A 16,989-nucleotide genomic window follows, 5' to 3' on the forward strand; every position below is an offset into this window, starting at 1 on the left:
AAGGTGGTCCATCTCGTCCTAGAAGCCTTGGAGAAGCTCTGATATCGTTCCTGAACATATAGTAGAGTCTCGCTGTCGGAATATGCGCGATCTGCGGTTGCGCTTCGCTGACGCCTATTCGTGCTCGCCGCTCTTTTGATAGCCCATATTAGGCATTGAGTAGAGTCAGGGAAACGAGAGTACAAGAACAGTATTGATCTTTAGGGCGCAGAATAGATAAAACCTCTGTCTCCACCCGAACAAGGCGCGCAAAGATTCCCAGTACAGGATCCTTAATCATCATCGCCTCACAAAACACGTCAGAAGACAACACTTCGTAATGTAGTTTGATGATTATCTCAGACCACTATCTCGCTTGAGGTCGTCATCGGTCAATCCGTCCCTCAGGTCCTTCAAATACTTTCCAAATCTGCTGCTGACTCCAATGACATGATTGAGATGGGAATAGCAAAATGGTGCACCCTTGAACTGGGCGAGCTGCCTTGCTGTGGTGATAGCATTTCTGATCTCTCGACCATTCATGTCCTTCTTACTGAGATCGTCGATATGGTCCATGATGTCATCGAAATCAGCGTTCGGATCCTCAAAAGTTCTGAGGCGGTTGATAAAATTTCGCCAGATTTTCCGACGTTGGCTGACGGTCAAGTTTTCATAATGCAAAGCAAGCTGAATGCGGGATTTGAAAGCTTCGTCAAAAGTCCCCACGCGGTTTGAGGTGAGGATCAAAATCGCGTTGTAGTACTCGAGAGCGCGTAGAAAGACGGATACCAAAGCATTCCGGTTGAGATCCTTCATATCGCGTTCTTCAAGGAAGACATCTGCTTCATCTAAAAGAACGACTGGTTCATATCAGTTAGCCGGTTCGTGTTTGATTTACTTTGCTGACATACCGCAATCCCAGATCCTCCCAAGATGGAAAGCAGATTGCAGGTACTGCTCAACGGTCTCTGCTACCGTTCCGACATCGCCGCAGGTCACACGGAATAGGGGTTTCTCTGCAAACTCTGCCACACCTTCGGCAGTGAAGGTCTTGCCTGTGCCGGGCGCTCCGTGGAGAAGGATGATGAGTCCGTTTCCCTTGCCACTGATCGAGTCCGTTGATTTCTCAGCAACAAGTTGGTTCGTAACAAGGGCTTGCACAAGCACCTTTGTCTCTTCGTCTACGACAAGATCTTTAAATGCCTGCTTGTTCCAGATAATGTCCGTTACTCGGTCCACGTACAAATCAACTTGATATCGTCAGTCAGCTTCATGCTATTATGAACCGATGCTTACGCCATTTTTTCCGATGTAAGTTATAGCCTGCAATCTTCGAAGGGAACAGGAGTATCAAATTTCCTCCAGGTGGCTCGGGGTCTGCCATCTCTTTGGCGTCAAGGTCGGCCCTGAGCCTATATCGGTTCACATCGGACCGTGGGTGAAGTTTCTTGTATGTTTCTATGTCAACCATGTATCTCTTATCGATCTGCATTGAGATTAGTGATACCGTGAGGTACTCTATATAGCCGATTCACCTTACATTGCTTAATCCCCCGTCCTCGTCTAGCTGATATGAGACAAATTTCCCGTGTCTAAGCTTCCAGAACATGCGTCCCCTTTGTTCGAGCGTATTTCGCACGCCTTTCGGCGCAAAGGCAAGCGGAAATATGCTGAGTTGATTTATTGGAACTTCCTGGTCCTCATATGCAACCTTCATATTGATGAATATGACCTCTTTATGCATCTCAAAGTGTCCATCAAATCTCCAAGACGAAACGGGTAACCTCCATTTATATCTCAGCTTTTTCCGCACATCGTTACTCTGAGATTTTGGTCCCCGTTTTAGGGGAATTTTCCTGCGTGAGATGTCGTAATCTTCATAGTCTTCCCGGTCGCCGTCGTCATCTGGGGGCAGTTCCTCAGCCCACTCCAGAGCCTGATATGCTTGAGTCTCTAGGCCTTGTATATCAACTAAAACGTCTCCTGGCTTGATGAGGTACTTGACAAGATGCCGAGCGACCAGACCCTTCCCAGCTTTGGCGTTCGCTGAGGCGTATTCCCATCCATGGCTCTCATCTATAGTTTTTTGCAGTTCCTGCAGGAGGTTTCGACTTAGAGGGTCTAGTTTGGGTAGAATGTCAGGCATGAAAGGCAAGGAATAGTACATGAACAGATAGGGAGCCTGGATGTCGTTCAAAGTATCAAAATGCGGGAAGTACACCCCAAAATCAGGCACCTCGCTGACAAGGCTTTCCACAGCTGCCACCATATGATTTGAGACGAAGCACAAGGTTTGCTGAGTTGGTTTTGGTGTTCGAAAGACGCCATCCTTTGTCTCGATCTTCGACTTATTCACCGGAGCCTCTGAATTGTAGTATTTGTAATATACAAATGCCATCTCCGGATGCTGCTCTAAGTAATGGTCAGTCTTGCGGGAAAGGGGGTTGCTTGAGCGCAGTGTTGGGCGCCTATCCCCTCGCTCCCACCGAGGTTCGTCAAGGTACACTGTCTCGTCGATACAGTAGAAAACTTAGTGATCGAAAGCAGGGGCCGCCGGAGGCGGAGTGGTTGCGCGGCCGCCCGATCGTAGTTGCTCGTTCTTATACTTGAGCCTGTTGACTTGGTCCAAGAGATCATCGACTATATTAGATCTAGGAGGCTTTCGTACAAGCGAGAGCGCCTGATGGTCGTCATTGGATGTCGTGCCGTCTTTCCTGAAACGTGCATCACTATCTGCAGGGAAAGAATTTGGATGATGCCTATATAACGAGCTGGACTCGCTGCTTTGGCGAGAAGATGTGGAAACCACTTCATCGTCCACGACGTACGGATGCAATGGCTTCCCGGGCAGGCCAATATTATCTCTCTATGGCGGCGACAGTACTTTGGATCTGTGATGATTTACGGTCCGAGAACGCTCAAGATATGATTGGCGGCTATGTTCCCTAAGTTCGGGCCTCTCCTCATCGCTCTCCTGTCGGCTCGGTGTGCCTCTTGCTAGAAGTGATGATGGTGACGAGTTTCTGTCTCGACGAATTTTGATTTCACCAGTCGAGCTTCTCACAGATATACTATCTGCACTGTCTTCGGATTGAAGGTCATCAATCACGTTCAATTGGTCTCTATCGAGGTTACTACCCGCTGTTTCATCTTTCGACATAGCAGAATTCTCACAGAGCGCGTCGAGAGGGTGAGATTGACGCTCTTCCCCGTATTCATACCGGCGGCTGCGATGTTTTGATCTTCCGTATTCATGCTGGTGTCCCAATTTAACTCTGCCTCTATCTGCCCTGGATGACATCTCAGCGTATGGATTGGCAACGTAGCAAGCTAATGTTGGCGGCGTGTAGCTGTGATCTCGATCATGAGTGCCTGTGATTTAAGGGTATCTGTCTGGTCGGCTATTGTATCAAACTTGGAGGCGATGTTTTTGAGCACTGAAGTGACTGGATCGATATGCAGATAGCTTGACAGCACGGATAATATCTCAATTGAGATGCAACAAGCGATGTCCCTCATCACTACCCTGGTGATTATCATACATTACCGAGTGGCGTCTACACAGAATTGTTTGGTCGAGAGATGAGAATGATCAACCACGAGGCTGCACCAAGAAACGGATTTGGCCCGCGGTGAAGCCCCACAGCTGCATATGTTTCGTAACGAGGCATAAAGTATACGAGGTACATGCTCGATTAGTGTCGCCCTTCCTAAATCTTTAATAGTATTTTGCCACGCCGCGACCGACATCGTTCAGTCTCACTGGCAGAAGCAGTATCAGATCGATCTATTGAACGGTTCTGTACTGGCATGAAAAGGGTCCGCAAGTATTGAAATTAGTCTTCCGTCTTCCTCTACTTACCTCTTATTTTGGGGAATGTTCATGAGCACTAGAGATTTCTCCAAGCCCTCTCCCATGATCTAGGAGCAGACAATGCGACCTCAACAACAGTGGTATCAAGCGGCAGATAGCGACCAGTGCGTGTTCGGTCTTGAAAGCTGGATCTGCAAAGGTAATAGGTGCTGATGGTTTGTGGGTTATGACAGATGTCTTGATCCGGCACACGAAGCTTTTAAAGACGCTATCGCTATTTTCAATTCCACTATCACTAAAGACATGCGGAAGCGAACATTGGCCCAACAAGCAACATCCCTCGAAGACTTTCAAAGCACCCTCACCGATGCGAAATGTAAATATGAGAATGAGATCAAAGAGCATAGAGTGAGCAAATGGTTGACGAAATGCTCTTATCGGATTCTTTATTACGGCAACATAATGGACGTACTTGTCCAGCATCACCCAGAATACGTTGCGTTAGCATGGGGGACAATGAAGCTAATATTCACTGTAAGCAGAGCCCTCCAACATGCCCTTGGCTATAGTGTGCTGAAGGATGAAGTCAGCTTGTCGTGAACCAGGCAAATCTGGTGAAGACTTTAGCCAAGGGAATATCTCGAATCGCGGACTCGCTCCCCCGTATAGAGCTTGCAACTATACTATACCCGACCAAAAGGATGAAACAAGCTGTTGCTGAGCTTTATGCCCACATTATTCGCTTCACCATAAGAGCCCAGGATTGGTATCAGCAAAATAAGCTGCGTCATATCTGGGGATCACTAGCCAGGCCTGCAGAGCTTCGGTATGACGATCTTATAGCAGATATCGAGGGCTGCACTAAGGAGGTTGACCAGCTCGCGACTGCTGGTGCTCGAGCAGAGCAGCGTGACATTCATTTGGAGCTGCAGGGCCTCAGTCAGAGACAGAAACACTCCGACACTGTACTGTTGGAGATGAAGCAGTTGATCATTTGTGAGTGTGTGCTTATCAAATGTGCATGAGCCCGCTCACCATGAAACCTAGCATATCAGTCAATCAATTCGAGCTCGTTTCTCGACACAAATCAGCGACTTACTGATCTGCAACTCAATCAGATCATGGAATATGTCGGGAGTACTTCCAAGATCGACCCAATGAAATGCTTGTTGCATTGTATTTCGAGCACCAACAGAAGAGGCCTGACCAGTAGAGCTGGAGGTCGAGACGACAGCCAATTCTGGTTGCATCCTAAATTCAAGAGGTGGCAGTCACAACAACAACCAGCCCTGATCATGGTCAAGGGCGACTATAAGAGTCGATTGGAAGTCAAGAGATTCTGTGGCAATGTTGTGCAGATGCTGCGCAAAAACAGCATACCTGTCATATGGACACTAAAGACCCATCAGGCTGATCGTTCACATTCCATCTTTGTCGTAGATATACTAAGAGACCTAGTCCATCAGGCTTTGCGCCTCAATGTTTCTCTTCGTACTGAGCGTGCCATATCTCTCAGCTGTGCCCAGTTCCGCGCGGCTGAGACGGAAGAGCAATGGCTCAACCTTTTGGCCATGATCGTTGCTACTCTGCCTCAACTGTACATCATTGTCGATATTGAAGCTGTTGACATCAGTTCCGCCGACAAGACGCATGTCTTCTCTTGGCTCTCTGCATTTCAGGCTATGTTTCGGAGTCTTTCCGTCAGGCAAGTCAGCTTACCCTTAAAAGTGATCTTGGTGAGCTATGGGTCAGCGACAGTACAGGATAGCAGCATCTCGGAATATCGCGACCTTGTTGTTCTTGCTCGGCAACTGCAAGCAACTTCTGTTTTCCAGCGAGGGAGGAAAAGTGGTATCTTACGGTTGAGCGGTACGATGCCACTAGCGAGAGGAAGTAGAACACAAACAACGATTTCATGATGTAGTAAGAAATATTTTGTTATTCCGCACTCGCTAATCAGACAAGGCATTGCATCCAGTAAAAAGTTTCACGCAGCCAAAGCTTTCTCTTGAGGCCGACAACTGACAATAAATGCCAAGTTAGATCTCTAGAGGATTAACCCTTGAATTGAAAGGTATCAATGTACATTAAATGAAGTTTTGAAATCGACATACACAGTCTAAAGAAGATTATCGTGATAAGTCACACAGTTTAATCAGATATATAACTATGTACATAGTCATGTCAGTCGTGGTATTGAAGCCCATGAAAAGGACCTTACTCTGTCTGATCTCAGCAGACAAGAAATACATGACGTTTTACTGGCATCAGTTAAGAGAGCATGTATGTGTGATAGTAGTGGATCCTACAGTTGTTGTTGCGGATGCTACCAGGGCAGAAACATGTAGACGTTTACTCAGGTAGTGGTAGGGAGGTTCACATTATTTAGCCTATTCCAACCCGACCACCCCATAAAGCATATTTGGCATACAGATGCACGGCGCAATTCATTGTTATGAAACCGGTGGGAAGAAGTGAAGGCAGATAGTAATTGGATTGTTATTGAGATGGGAGCGTAAGTGGCTGAAAACTCCGATATTCGTAGCCGCACCACCGCACTTCACCTGCATTTATCACTGGTCATTCCCCTCGACACCTGTCATCTTTGTGGCTGAGATCGGTGGAGTTAGAAAAATATCAAGGAAACATAGAATATACAAGAGCACCTTGACCAAAGCGACAATACCATCGCTGAGCCGAAAGGTAGAGATTAAAACCAAACGCCTATTGCGTCTCCTGCATACAATCCCGGTCAACTGTGTCCAGGCAATCCTTTCCCAGTCTGGTAAATCTCGGCCGTCACGCATCGCATATATAACTTAGAGATTCAGGTAGCGTCCGAGCTGGGAGTCGTTATATTCTGGTTCCATGTTGCTGAACATTTCCATATGCTCATAAGAGACGTCTGCAGTCGATGGGACCATACTAAGATCACCCGATGCACCAAACAACGCAAAATCATCGTTCGGAAGATCTGTCATACCCGTGTAGGTGTTGGACATGGTGTGATCAGCCGGATGGCTTGGTTGCAGAGGCGGTTGGAAGAGATCATCTTCTGCGATCATGGGGGATATTCCCGAAATAGAAGGATTTCTTGACTGAGGCTGAAGAGAATGGGAGCCAGAGGTTGGCAACCTTGCAGAGAAATCCCCCTGATAATCGATGTCGATGTGTAATGGGTTGGAAGAAGTCACATTGAAGGCAGGTCCAGCTGTGTGTGCTGGTGTCAAAGGGGTGTCGAGGTATCCCTGATTGTAAGCATATGGAGAAGTGAAGTTCACGTTTCCAGGGAGAGGTGCTGAACAGCCAGGACCGTATGGTGAAGAGTTGAAGTTAAGCTCTGGGGAGCCGTAACCATAGGTTCTGCTGGGAGGCGTAGGATTGGATGGGAACAGAGACACCTGGTAAGGGTTTGTGGGAGGCTGCATCGTGTCCCCAAAGTCATCCAGTGACGTTGTGTACGGCGTGAAATTGCTGCCACCATCACTTCCATAAACAGATGTATTTCCCCAATCATCAGAGATACTTGGCGTTGACATGCTTGGTGTCTGCGGTGTTTGCTGAGGCGTTCTCGCCGATTTAGCACCGCCTTTTACCCGTTCATATGTCCAGCCGTGCTTTTTCTCCATGTGCTGTTTGCAATTGCTATCTCGCTTGGTCTTGAAGGGACAATACTTGCAGTGAAAGTAACGAGGATTGGTAGAGTGTTTGTCGTTGACATGCCGATCCCGCTCTTTTTCAGTGGGAAGGCCTTGATCGTGGTATTTGCAAGTTTTTTCGGGACATTTGAATGGCCGAGAGTGGGTCTTTTCGTGTTTAGCAAGATCGCATTTTCGGTTGAAGATCTTATCGCAGGTCCTGTCAGAACATCTCAGCTCTGTTATTTTGGGCTCTGCATTTTTCTTGCGTCGCGCCATTGATCGCTCAGCATCATCATCAAGTGAATCATTGCTTCGTTGGCGTTTGATGAGGGGCTGCGCTTCGTAGCGTTCGTTGGTACGGAGAGATACTCCTTCTCCATTTTTCCACCTGACGAGCTCGGCCGGGCGACCGGTTTGGCTTAGACCCCCTTCGAGGGTCACCTCATCGTCCCTGGACTGATGTGAGAGGAGGGCAGTGGAAGGGTCGACAGTGGGTACATACGGTGAGTAATCCATCTCGTCGGCGTCAGCTGCTGCGGCCTCTTCACCGGAGCGAGCTCGTCTAGCGGCGCCTACCTGAGCTGCCAGTCTTCCAACTTGCTGAACAAGATCAAGGAAGTAACCGTTGTCGTAGGGCCGATCAGAAGCACGCCTCTGTTCTGGTTCAGAGAGATGATGGAATGTGTCAAGAACGAGTTGAATAGAGAATTCGCCAAAAGATCGGTATAATGTGTGAGAGATGGCGAGTCTCTTTGGGGTTGAAGAGGGAGCGTCAGTATTTGACATGCTGTTGAGCTCAAGAAGGGTGCTTACAAGGGGCTCGAAGATGAGACTTTGTTCCAGATCACGGAGACATTTGATGGTCTTGTTGGTTCTGGAACCAAGAGTGGACACGAGAGGATGGAAGAACTTGAAACGATCTTCGCGAAGAATAGGTTGCAAGATATTGTCCGCAAACTGCTTGCGGGCAAAAGTGCTCAAGTGTGAGTGTCCAGGTGTGCTGGAGGTCATGGGTGAGATAGATCGAACAATAGCAGACTGAGCTTCGGATGCAAGGCTGCGTTGCCTGATCTGGGGCTCCCTGTTCACAACACCTGCAAACTGAGTGTCAACAGTGTCAAAGTACATCAAGACACAACGAGCAATCCAACCTTGAATCAAGTCTCCCACAAAAAGACCGTCTTCTTCAGAAGTCTCACCTCCAGCTCGTACATGTGTTTCTTTGGCACTCTCGGTCTTAATGGACGATCCGAGTCCGCTGTCCAGGTCAAGTGCCCTCTCGAACACTCTGGTCAAGTCTTTGTCCGTTGGTGTGCTGGCGGATGATCCGAGACCCTCGTCAGAAGGCAGATGAGTGGGATTGTACACACCACGGCGGCCACTGGCTTCGTTGACGCCCCTGCGGTGCGCCCGTCGTTTGCCTCGAGCACCAGAGAAGGTATGCTCAAAGTCTTGTATGGAGCGAGCAGCGCCTTCCTCTTTTTCAAACAACAGACTGATGAGCGAGGCCTGCGAATAGGTAGGCGATCGTCGAGCCAGGTGACGAATGCTCAGGACGGGAGAGTCCTCGGTTGGTGGTGAGGACGGGACATGGAATGTTGCGCCCTTCGACAAGGACATCTTACGAATAGCACATGGTGATGTTTCCGGTGAGTAGGGTGGAGACGGGGGATAGTGGACTTTTGTATGGACTCGAGTCCGTCGATGAGCAAGTGGTGAAGGAGGGGGAGGCATGGAGGGAGAAGACATGCTGAGTATTAAGGTGTCGAGTCACTTGGTACAAGTGTATGACACAGGGAACACTAGTACCAGACTTAGCACGCTCTCGATTGGGTCGAAACTCTCTCTTGTTCGAGAGCGTGTGACTCACCCCTGCCTTGCGGGTTCCAAAATGGGTGGATGGGAACTGAGGAGGGCTGGAGCTTCGGTCTAGCACCAGGTATGTCCCGAGGGCCAGAAAAGCAATCCAGCAAGCGGCATCAATTGGCAATGTGGCAGAGGAGCGTTGACACCGAACCTCTGCAGTGAGAGGTCCGAATCTCAGAAGGGGTCCAAGGTGATGCAAGCCAAGGTCAAGACGGCGGATGAGCCAACGTATAAGCTGCAGAGCGCGAAGGGGGCAGAATAAGTCCAAGTATGGAATGTAAAGCCAAGTGCTAGGAGGCGAAGCAACTTGCTGGTCGTGCCAGAGGGGGGGTGGTGAATGCGGGAATCGAATGGATCCTCCTTAGATAAATTAGGTCATAATATGGAAGCAAACAAGCACTTCGCTGAGGGAGACACCAGCTTAGCGAGACTTCCCAGTGGTGGGAAATAGAAGACAATGTGTCAAGATGACTGGAAAGTGAGAGGATGTCAAGGTCGAGGTCGAGGTCGAGGTCGTGGGGAAGTGAGAACGAGAGAAGAGTTGATGGAAAGTCGACCCTCTGGTATCATGGACTTGGGGCCAGGGTTCCAACGCTGCAGCCTTGAGCTAATTTAGCGGATGCGCGTCCTTCATGCCCGCATACTAGGTTAAGTTACTGTGTAAACCACGGACACTCCGACGACGAGACTACCTTTATTCTTCACCACTGATGAGTGAGATGGGAGGATACAGGAGCGAAACTTTATCGTATTGGTCCTCGTTCAAACCCAGTGCTGTCGTATCCATGCTGGTGCAGCCCTCGTAGAGCGATGCCAGTATGCCGACAAGACTAGAGAGTACCGTCAGCGTTATGCAGGAGTACGAAACACAGTGTGTAACTTACCATCAGATACCGCTGCTGCTCTCCGCCCTTTGGAGACCCAAATGGGTGGATGACTAATGCCTGCTGCGTTGGAAGAGTCGGTGGCCCGAAGAGGAAATCAGCCTTGCGAGATGCCCCGTGCCGCAGCGTCTTAGCACCCATACAATACAGTACCGTCGCACCTGGCCCCTAAATCACTCACGAGCGCAATACAGTGGAGTTCGGCACATGCAGTAACTGCTAGTAATCCAACTGAAATTGTTGAGAAGTTTCAGCAGGGCAGGCTCCTTGAATCTTGAGGCTCAACTTGCATGTCGGAACAAAACAACAACAGCATCCCGCCTGTGATCAGCGCCCAGCTTGCACTGTGCAATCTCATTGGTCGATTTAAACAACGGCTGTTACAAAGACGAGTGTTTGGTGGCTTGATAGATTTTCTTCATGATACATTTCACCACTGTGATGGATACTGTGGCCTCAGCCTCTTGATTCGATCTGTCCCCAACAAAATCCCTGCACTTACCGTCCTGCTGAATACGCATGATACGTTGCCAGTCAATCGGCAGGTCAATCGGCAGGTCCCATATTCTGCAGAGGACAATCACTCATTGAGGAGGTTCACTTTGACCTAGTATCAATGAAGATTCGTGCTTGACAGACCCCAGTGATCCAAGTCCAATGGCATTCCATGCTGTTCGGCCCCGCCCATTGGTAGAAAGTACTTCCAGCGCCAATTGCAGGAAGAAGGTCAAAATCTGTTGTGACTCCTCATGAGTCATCCATGGCAGTTAGACACATCATTCTGCGGATACTCTCCCGCCTTCCGCATTAGAGTGCGTTATATCGTTGTGGTGGTGGTGGTGCGAAAAGACCAGGCTTACGTAGTCAGGCGTCCCATGGCCCATGGACGCCGGGCAGGGCATTCCGCCGTTGCGAATACATACCTACTGGATGCGTGCTCGTACCTCGTACCTGTTAGCTGTCCTTCATTTAGAACTAAGCCTTGCCAATATCATCGGACGGTCCAGTTAGTTGTTACGCAATCGGTTAACCGTTTGCGTAGTGGGTGTATGATCCTGGAAAAGAGCTTCATCCCTTCAATTGACCTGTCAAGGGTTCAATGATCACCGTTGATGAATAGGATTTTTCCACTGTACATTCACATTCTCTTGTTCCGGCGCTACTATCAGAAGCCCGGGTTTCACGAACGGAAAGATGGCCAAAGAGACTCGTCCTGTGTGTGAGAAAGGTTCGCCCATGGAAAACATACCACTGCCCTGAGTTACCCTGCAGACTGAGTACATATCATTTCCGCTACGGTGCGCAGACAATATCCACTCATTTTACAGCTAGCGTCGTCTAGTATTTCCATGTTCTCTTTACTATTTCCTGAATGGCGGCCACAGTCATCGAATATCGCTAGTTAAAGGAGAGAACACTACCCCCCTCTAGATTACGAATGAAAGGCAATATAGCACGTTTCCCTGTCCAGGTCTTTACTGTTCCTGTGTGATGTCCGTCTTCCTTATGTCATGCCTGTCAGTACTTGCATCTTTAGTCGGATGCGGAGCAAGCGAGGTCCTTTTACGATATCCAAGCTGTATGCGGGCCTCTAGAGGCAAGCAAAAGGCAAGCCTACACAAGGGAATATTTCCAAAGCAATCTCAACTGTATCCCCTCCATGCCCGAACAGGGGTGTAGAATGCCTCAATTAGCGTCGTCGATCTCCTTATTTCGATGTTGCTACAACTTTTGCTTGCTCGAACGCCTTTGATAGATATTCGGGAATAAGTGTCTTCAAGAGCAAAGCTTTAACTCACTTGTCAAATGATTTGTCTGATAATATATTCATTGAATGCTGGTTAGACGATGTCCTGTGAGCGACCTTATTTGAGCTTAAATTTCACCAAACGCGCTAATTGAGGCATCGGGCACGGAGGGGATAGCTTCCTCAACCCTCAACGAGCAGCATCTCCCTTTTCTATGCCATCTTCAGCTGTTACCTTTCCCTCCTCGTCCTTCTGGCCCATATAATAAGAACCCACCAGGTGTAACCCCATCTATATCTCCTAAAGAAGTCCTCAAGATAGTAGCGATGGATAAAAACTCCCTACCCCGACAAGGACAGCAACAATACCAGCAACGAGCCACCAGACAAAGACTCCTCAACGGAAGACAACAAGCCCTCCAAACCACAACGGCTCTACTCAGCACAGCCCTGCCTCGGTACCTCGCTAGGTACAGGTGCCTTGCCTTCAGATCAAGTCCCTCCCCGCCACACCTAATCCTCAATCAACCCCCTTTCCCTTCCTCAACAGCACAAACAATATCTCCTCTAATGGCAAACGACATGACTATTGACATGGCGCAAAAACGGAACCCGGCACCTAACTAACACGCATCTTCGAGTGGTCAGGTCTGAACGAGATTCTCAAAACCTTGCCAATATTCAAAGTCCAGATGAAGACTGGAGAGTAATTGGAAAGGGTGAAAGGCTGGACAATGCAGACCACATTCCAGATACTGAAGGGTCACGAAGGTGGAGAAGAGAGGCAAGAAGTGGTTGTGCATGTTGAGATTTTGGAGAGGGTTTTGAGGGGTTTGAAAAAAGGGTGATGGAATATGAAGTAAAACACAAAGTGAATGTGCAGGGAGGAAGAGCCCCAAGGTGCCGGTCGTCAAACAGATTGGAAAGTTGAAGTAAGGATTCAAATTGACTAAAGGACCCCTGTAGCACATAGCATATAAAGGCAAACAGAGAAATTGATTGACGGATGTTGTCTAATTACAGTTAGAAGAGACTGGAAGTGACCATTTTTTTAATGACCGTGCTGGTCTCTTTCGAGCAGACTAGCCGCCCATCAAGTAGTCTCGGGAGAGTGAGATTTTGGAGAAGCCTGATGTTCGCAGAAGACTCCAAACTGAAATGTTACACAATGTCAATGCAAGGCTCTCTGATAGGAGAAATGTCAGCTCTCATCCTCACATGTTCTTTTGAACGCCACACTGACCTATGTAAAGTTCTTGGTGAAATTGGTGACCACCTCCTTCAATTGCCCTTCCAAGTCCTTGCTCAACTGACCCTGCTTGTCAATCTGCTGTAGAAGCTCGGATTCATTGCTCCTCAAATGTGCGAGGAAATCAGTTTCCCATGTCAAGATCTTGTTGACCGGAACACCGTCCAGGTGGCCATTCACACCAGCATAGATGAGAGGCACCATCTCGTTGACAGCCATAGGAGAGTACTGTTTCTGCTTGAGAAGCTCAGTTAAACGTTCACCACGATTGAGTGTCTGCTTCGTAGCCGCATCAAGATCAGAGCCGAATTGTGCAAAAGCAGCGACTTCTCGATATTGAGCCAAGAAGAGTTTGAGGGATCCCGCAACTTGCTTCATAGCCTTGAGCTGAGCAGCAGAGCCGACACGAGAGACAGAAAGTCCGACATTGATAGCAGGCCGGACACCCTTGTAGAACAGCTCAGCTTCCAGGAAGATTTGGCCGTCAGTAATGGAGATGACATTCGTGGGAATATATGCAGACACATCACCACCCTGGGTCTCAATGACCGGTAGGGCAGTTAGAGAACCACCTCCGAGCTTATCGTTCATCTTGGCTGCACGTTCCAGGAGTCGAGAGTGGAGATAGAACACATCACCCGGATAAGCTTCACGCCCAGGTGGGCGACGAAGTAACAGTGACATTTGACGATAGGCAACAGCTTGTTTCGAAAGGTCATCGTAGATGATGACCGCATGCTTGCCATTATCACGGAACCATTCGCCAATGGCAGTGCCTGTGAAAGGAGCGATGTATTGTAGAGGAGCGGCTTCTGAGGCGGTCGCGGCAACCACACATGAGTACTTCATGGCGTCGTTCTCTTCGAGGGTCTGCACCAGTTGAGCAACAGTAGAACGCTTCTGTCCCACGGCAACGTAGATGCAGTATAGCTTTTTCGTCTCGTCGTTGCCATTGTTCCATCGTCTTTGGTTCAGCATGGTGTCGAGCGCAACAGCGGTCTTGCCTGTCTGACGATCTCCAATAATCAACTCACGTTGGCCTCTACCGATTGGCACCATGGCGTCGACAGACTTGAGGCCGGTTTGCACAGGCTGATTGACGGAACGCCGGGGAAGGATGCCAGGCGCTTTCACGGACGCACGTCGTCGCTCGGAAGTCTTGATTGGGCCTTTGCCATCGATTGGGTTGCCTAGACCATCAACAACGCGGCCAAGCATAGCCTCTCCAACGGGAACATCAACCTGAATCGTTAATACAGCTATTGGTGAAGACGGATCTGATCAACGCACAATCTGTCCTGTCCGCTTCACTGTCTCGCCTTCCTTGACAAGACGATCTGAGCCGAAAAGCACAACACCGACTTGTCCGGCCTCCAAGTTCATGCACATGCCCTTAACACCCGAAGCGAACCTATGCAGATATCAGGCGCGAACCCGGGGCGAAGATTCGTAGTACTTACTCAACCAGTTCTTCTGCTTGTACATTGTTCATGCCATGCACACGGGCAATACCGTCACTGATAAAGTAATAGATCAGCCACCGTATCTTTCGATCCCGTCGAAATCTGTTCAGAATTTGCTTCCTCGTCGGTGTTCACCTACCCAACGGAAAGAACACGCCCAGTCTCGGCAAGGCCGGCTTCTTCTTGAACACCTCGGATCCGTTGTTCGAGGATGGATGAGACTTCAGTGGGAGAAGCTTTAGCATCGGCAGCGTAACTTCGAATCTGTTTACTGGCGGCATTGAAGGGGGCTTGCACAGATGCGCGGTTCTGTCAAGGAGTTGTGTTAGCCAAAGAATCAATTGCGATGCAATGAGAGCTATTAGAAGCTACAGTTGCACTACAACGACACAATTGAGCTTCTATGTTGTTTGGAGAGGCTTGCACGTGTTCGAGAGAACAATTTGAGCTTACCACCACAATCCTGCCCGAAGCAGAGATTGCACCAGCCGTGCGGCTAGACTGGCGCAAGGCGTTCCTGAACATCGTGATGGATACCCGAAGAATCTCGAGAATACCTTGCGGAATTCCAAGGCCTTAGGGAAAGTTAAGAGAATGGTAGGAAGGAGATGATTGTTGGATTGAGGTAGCTCTGAGGTTCAAGTTTGAAGTGAACCTGAGGAGCTCGGCCTAAACAAGCTAGCCTGAAAGTAGCCTCTGCCGAAGGGTCTATTCCAAGCTGCATAGGATTTCCAATTGATGGCATTAAGTTACTATAAATCTGTATAAATGCGCCACATGGACGGGCAACCTTCAGAGAAGCTTCACGGTGCTCAGCCATACTGTCCTCTTTCGTTTTGCATAACAAAAACTGGTACTGTCTCCATTCGCTGCTTACGACGCCTGAAGTTAGGGACACCTGCCTTAAAAAAGGCCATTCTCCGGCCAAAAATTCCTTCAATACCCAACATAAGGTGATGCTGTGCGGATGGGGAGCCACTTCTTAGTACCCCATATTACGACTAGATGTACCAGCCAAAGCGTCGCTCAATGTCACTATTTCATTTGGATTTGGCATGGCTATTATCTACTCTCTGGTCCCTGGGGATTGGCTTTCCTTTGGTCTTCTCCCCTTCTTTGGACATCCGAAACTTGCTGATGTCTGCTTGTACTGCTTTCTCCAAACGGTCTTTGAGCCCAGGTCGATAACCTAGGGAGAAAAGGATCTCCAGCCACACAAAGAGCGGTGCTAGGAACACAGCCTGAAATAAGTTGTCTAAGAGCGCCGGAGCCCTGCCCTCGAAAACGCCATGACCAACGAATTGTGCTATCCAGCTCACTAAGTGCGCACCGAAAGCCCAATAGTTTGCCCTTGCACCATAGGTAGATGAAAGATGATTCGCATAGGCAGTGCCTGCAAGCAGGATCACTGCGAGGATCCCACCTGCAACAGGCTCAAGGAGGATGTATAAACCGCAGTACAAGAGGCAGAATGTTGTCCCTGCGTTGGGAGGAAGGTTTGTTATCGTCAGACTCTCAGGCAGCGGCACTAATCTTGGCGAGTTTGTGCACTGTGGAGGGTCAGCATCGAATCAATATGATAACCATGGGCCTTTACAAGTAGGAAAAACGTCCATAATATAACAGGAACGCAGGTTGTGTGAATTGCGATGTTCACCTAAAATGTGCATTAGCGAATCTACTGAAATATGCACGATGATTCAGTACCGGATTGTGATGGTACGCGCCATACTGCCACATGTTAGTTTAGTCCTGCATAAGTGGTTTCGCTACTCACAAATCGTAGTTGTTTCTCCAGATTCAACGCCATATCTATGGCTTACCATTCGTCTCACCCTGATGTAGCCGGAGCAGCTCTCTCTTCACCAGCATGAGCGTGGGCTGGAAGTCGGAGCCCTCCTGTGGAGTGTAAAAGAGCTTCTCGGCTGTGGAGGCTGGGAAATCTATTCTCCGAAGGAACGCTGTGGCCTTGGCTTACTACTCCCTTTTCGGAATAAATAACAAGAGGTGGCGGTTAAACGAATTACTACGTATGCCGCTATGATCTTGATCTATCGAGTTATTCCTAAAGGTATACGTATGTTGCACACTCAACCGAAAACCCATATAGCAGCAGAGTCCGGTCTGTCGCAAATAATGACACATGCAATGGATCAGGGTCCGTTGACGCAGTTGAGCCTGCATGTGATTTTCTTTGTTCTCACTACGGTAGATGTATTGATCCGGCCATCCCTCCTCTACATCATCATTGTTCTTCCTTTCACTCATTTGCGAAAGACTTTGGCTTTCAAAAATATCCTTCATCGAAGTGGCTCATTCTACACATCGGCCACAGACAGATGGAAA

General features: G+C 48.7%; 5 protein-coding genes across 5 annotated transcripts; 1 reads left to right on the plus strand and 4 right to left on the minus strand.

The window, feature by feature from the left end:
- Positions 1-333: 333 nt before the first annotated feature.
- EPUS_00951 (uncharacterized protein) lies at positions 334-2,377 on the minus strand (the record flags this gene model as incomplete). The annotated part of the gene is made up of 4 exons (XM_007802509.1): positions 334-839; positions 891-1,229; positions 1,276-1,465; positions 1,520-2,377. 4 exons carry the CDS (start codon positions 2,375-2,377, stop codon positions 334-336), a joined length of 1,893 nt encoding a protein of 630 aa, XP_007800700.1.
- A 1,536-nt stretch (positions 2,378-3,913) lies between these two features.
- Positions 3,914-5,712, plus strand: EPUS_00952 (uncharacterized protein; the record flags this gene model as incomplete). Its single annotated transcript, XM_007802510.1, has 4 exons — positions 3,914-3,957; positions 4,027-4,327; positions 4,384-4,789; positions 4,841-5,712. 4 exons carry the CDS (start codon positions 3,914-3,916, stop codon positions 5,710-5,712), a joined length of 1,623 nt encoding a protein of 540 aa, XP_007800701.1.
- Positions 5,713-6,612: 900 nt separating this feature from the next.
- On the minus strand, positions 6,613-9,183 carry EPUS_00953 (uncharacterized protein; the record flags this gene model as incomplete). Its single annotated transcript, XM_007802511.1, has 1 exon — positions 6,613-9,183. One exon carries the CDS (start codon positions 9,181-9,183, stop codon positions 6,613-6,615), a length of 2,571 nt encoding a protein of 856 aa, XP_007800702.1.
- A 3,991-nt stretch (positions 9,184-13,174) lies between these two features.
- Positions 13,175-15,168, minus strand: EPUS_00954 (ATP synthase subunit alpha; the record flags this gene model as incomplete). Its single annotated transcript, XM_007802512.1, has 5 exons — positions 13,175-14,422; positions 14,471-14,591; positions 14,641-14,697; positions 14,783-14,952; positions 15,097-15,168. 5 exons carry the CDS (start codon positions 15,166-15,168, stop codon positions 13,175-13,177), a joined length of 1,668 nt encoding a protein of 555 aa, XP_007800703.1.
- Positions 15,169-15,683: 515 nt separating this feature from the next.
- On the minus strand, positions 15,684-16,453 carry EPUS_00955 (uncharacterized protein; the record flags this gene model as incomplete). Its single annotated transcript, XM_007802513.1, has 4 exons — positions 15,684-16,193; positions 16,241-16,300; positions 16,351-16,374; positions 16,421-16,453. 4 exons carry the CDS (start codon positions 16,451-16,453, stop codon positions 15,684-15,686), a joined length of 627 nt encoding a protein of 208 aa, XP_007800704.1.
- Positions 16,454-16,989: the final 536 nt, after the last annotated feature.

Source organism: Endocarpon pusillum (genome assembly GCF_000464535.1).
Source record: "Endocarpon pusillum Z07020 unplaced genomic scaffold scaffold1719, whole genome shotgun sequence".
Taxonomy (NCBI): domain Eukaryota; kingdom Fungi; phylum Ascomycota; class Eurotiomycetes; order Verrucariales; family Verrucariaceae; genus Endocarpon; species Endocarpon pusillum.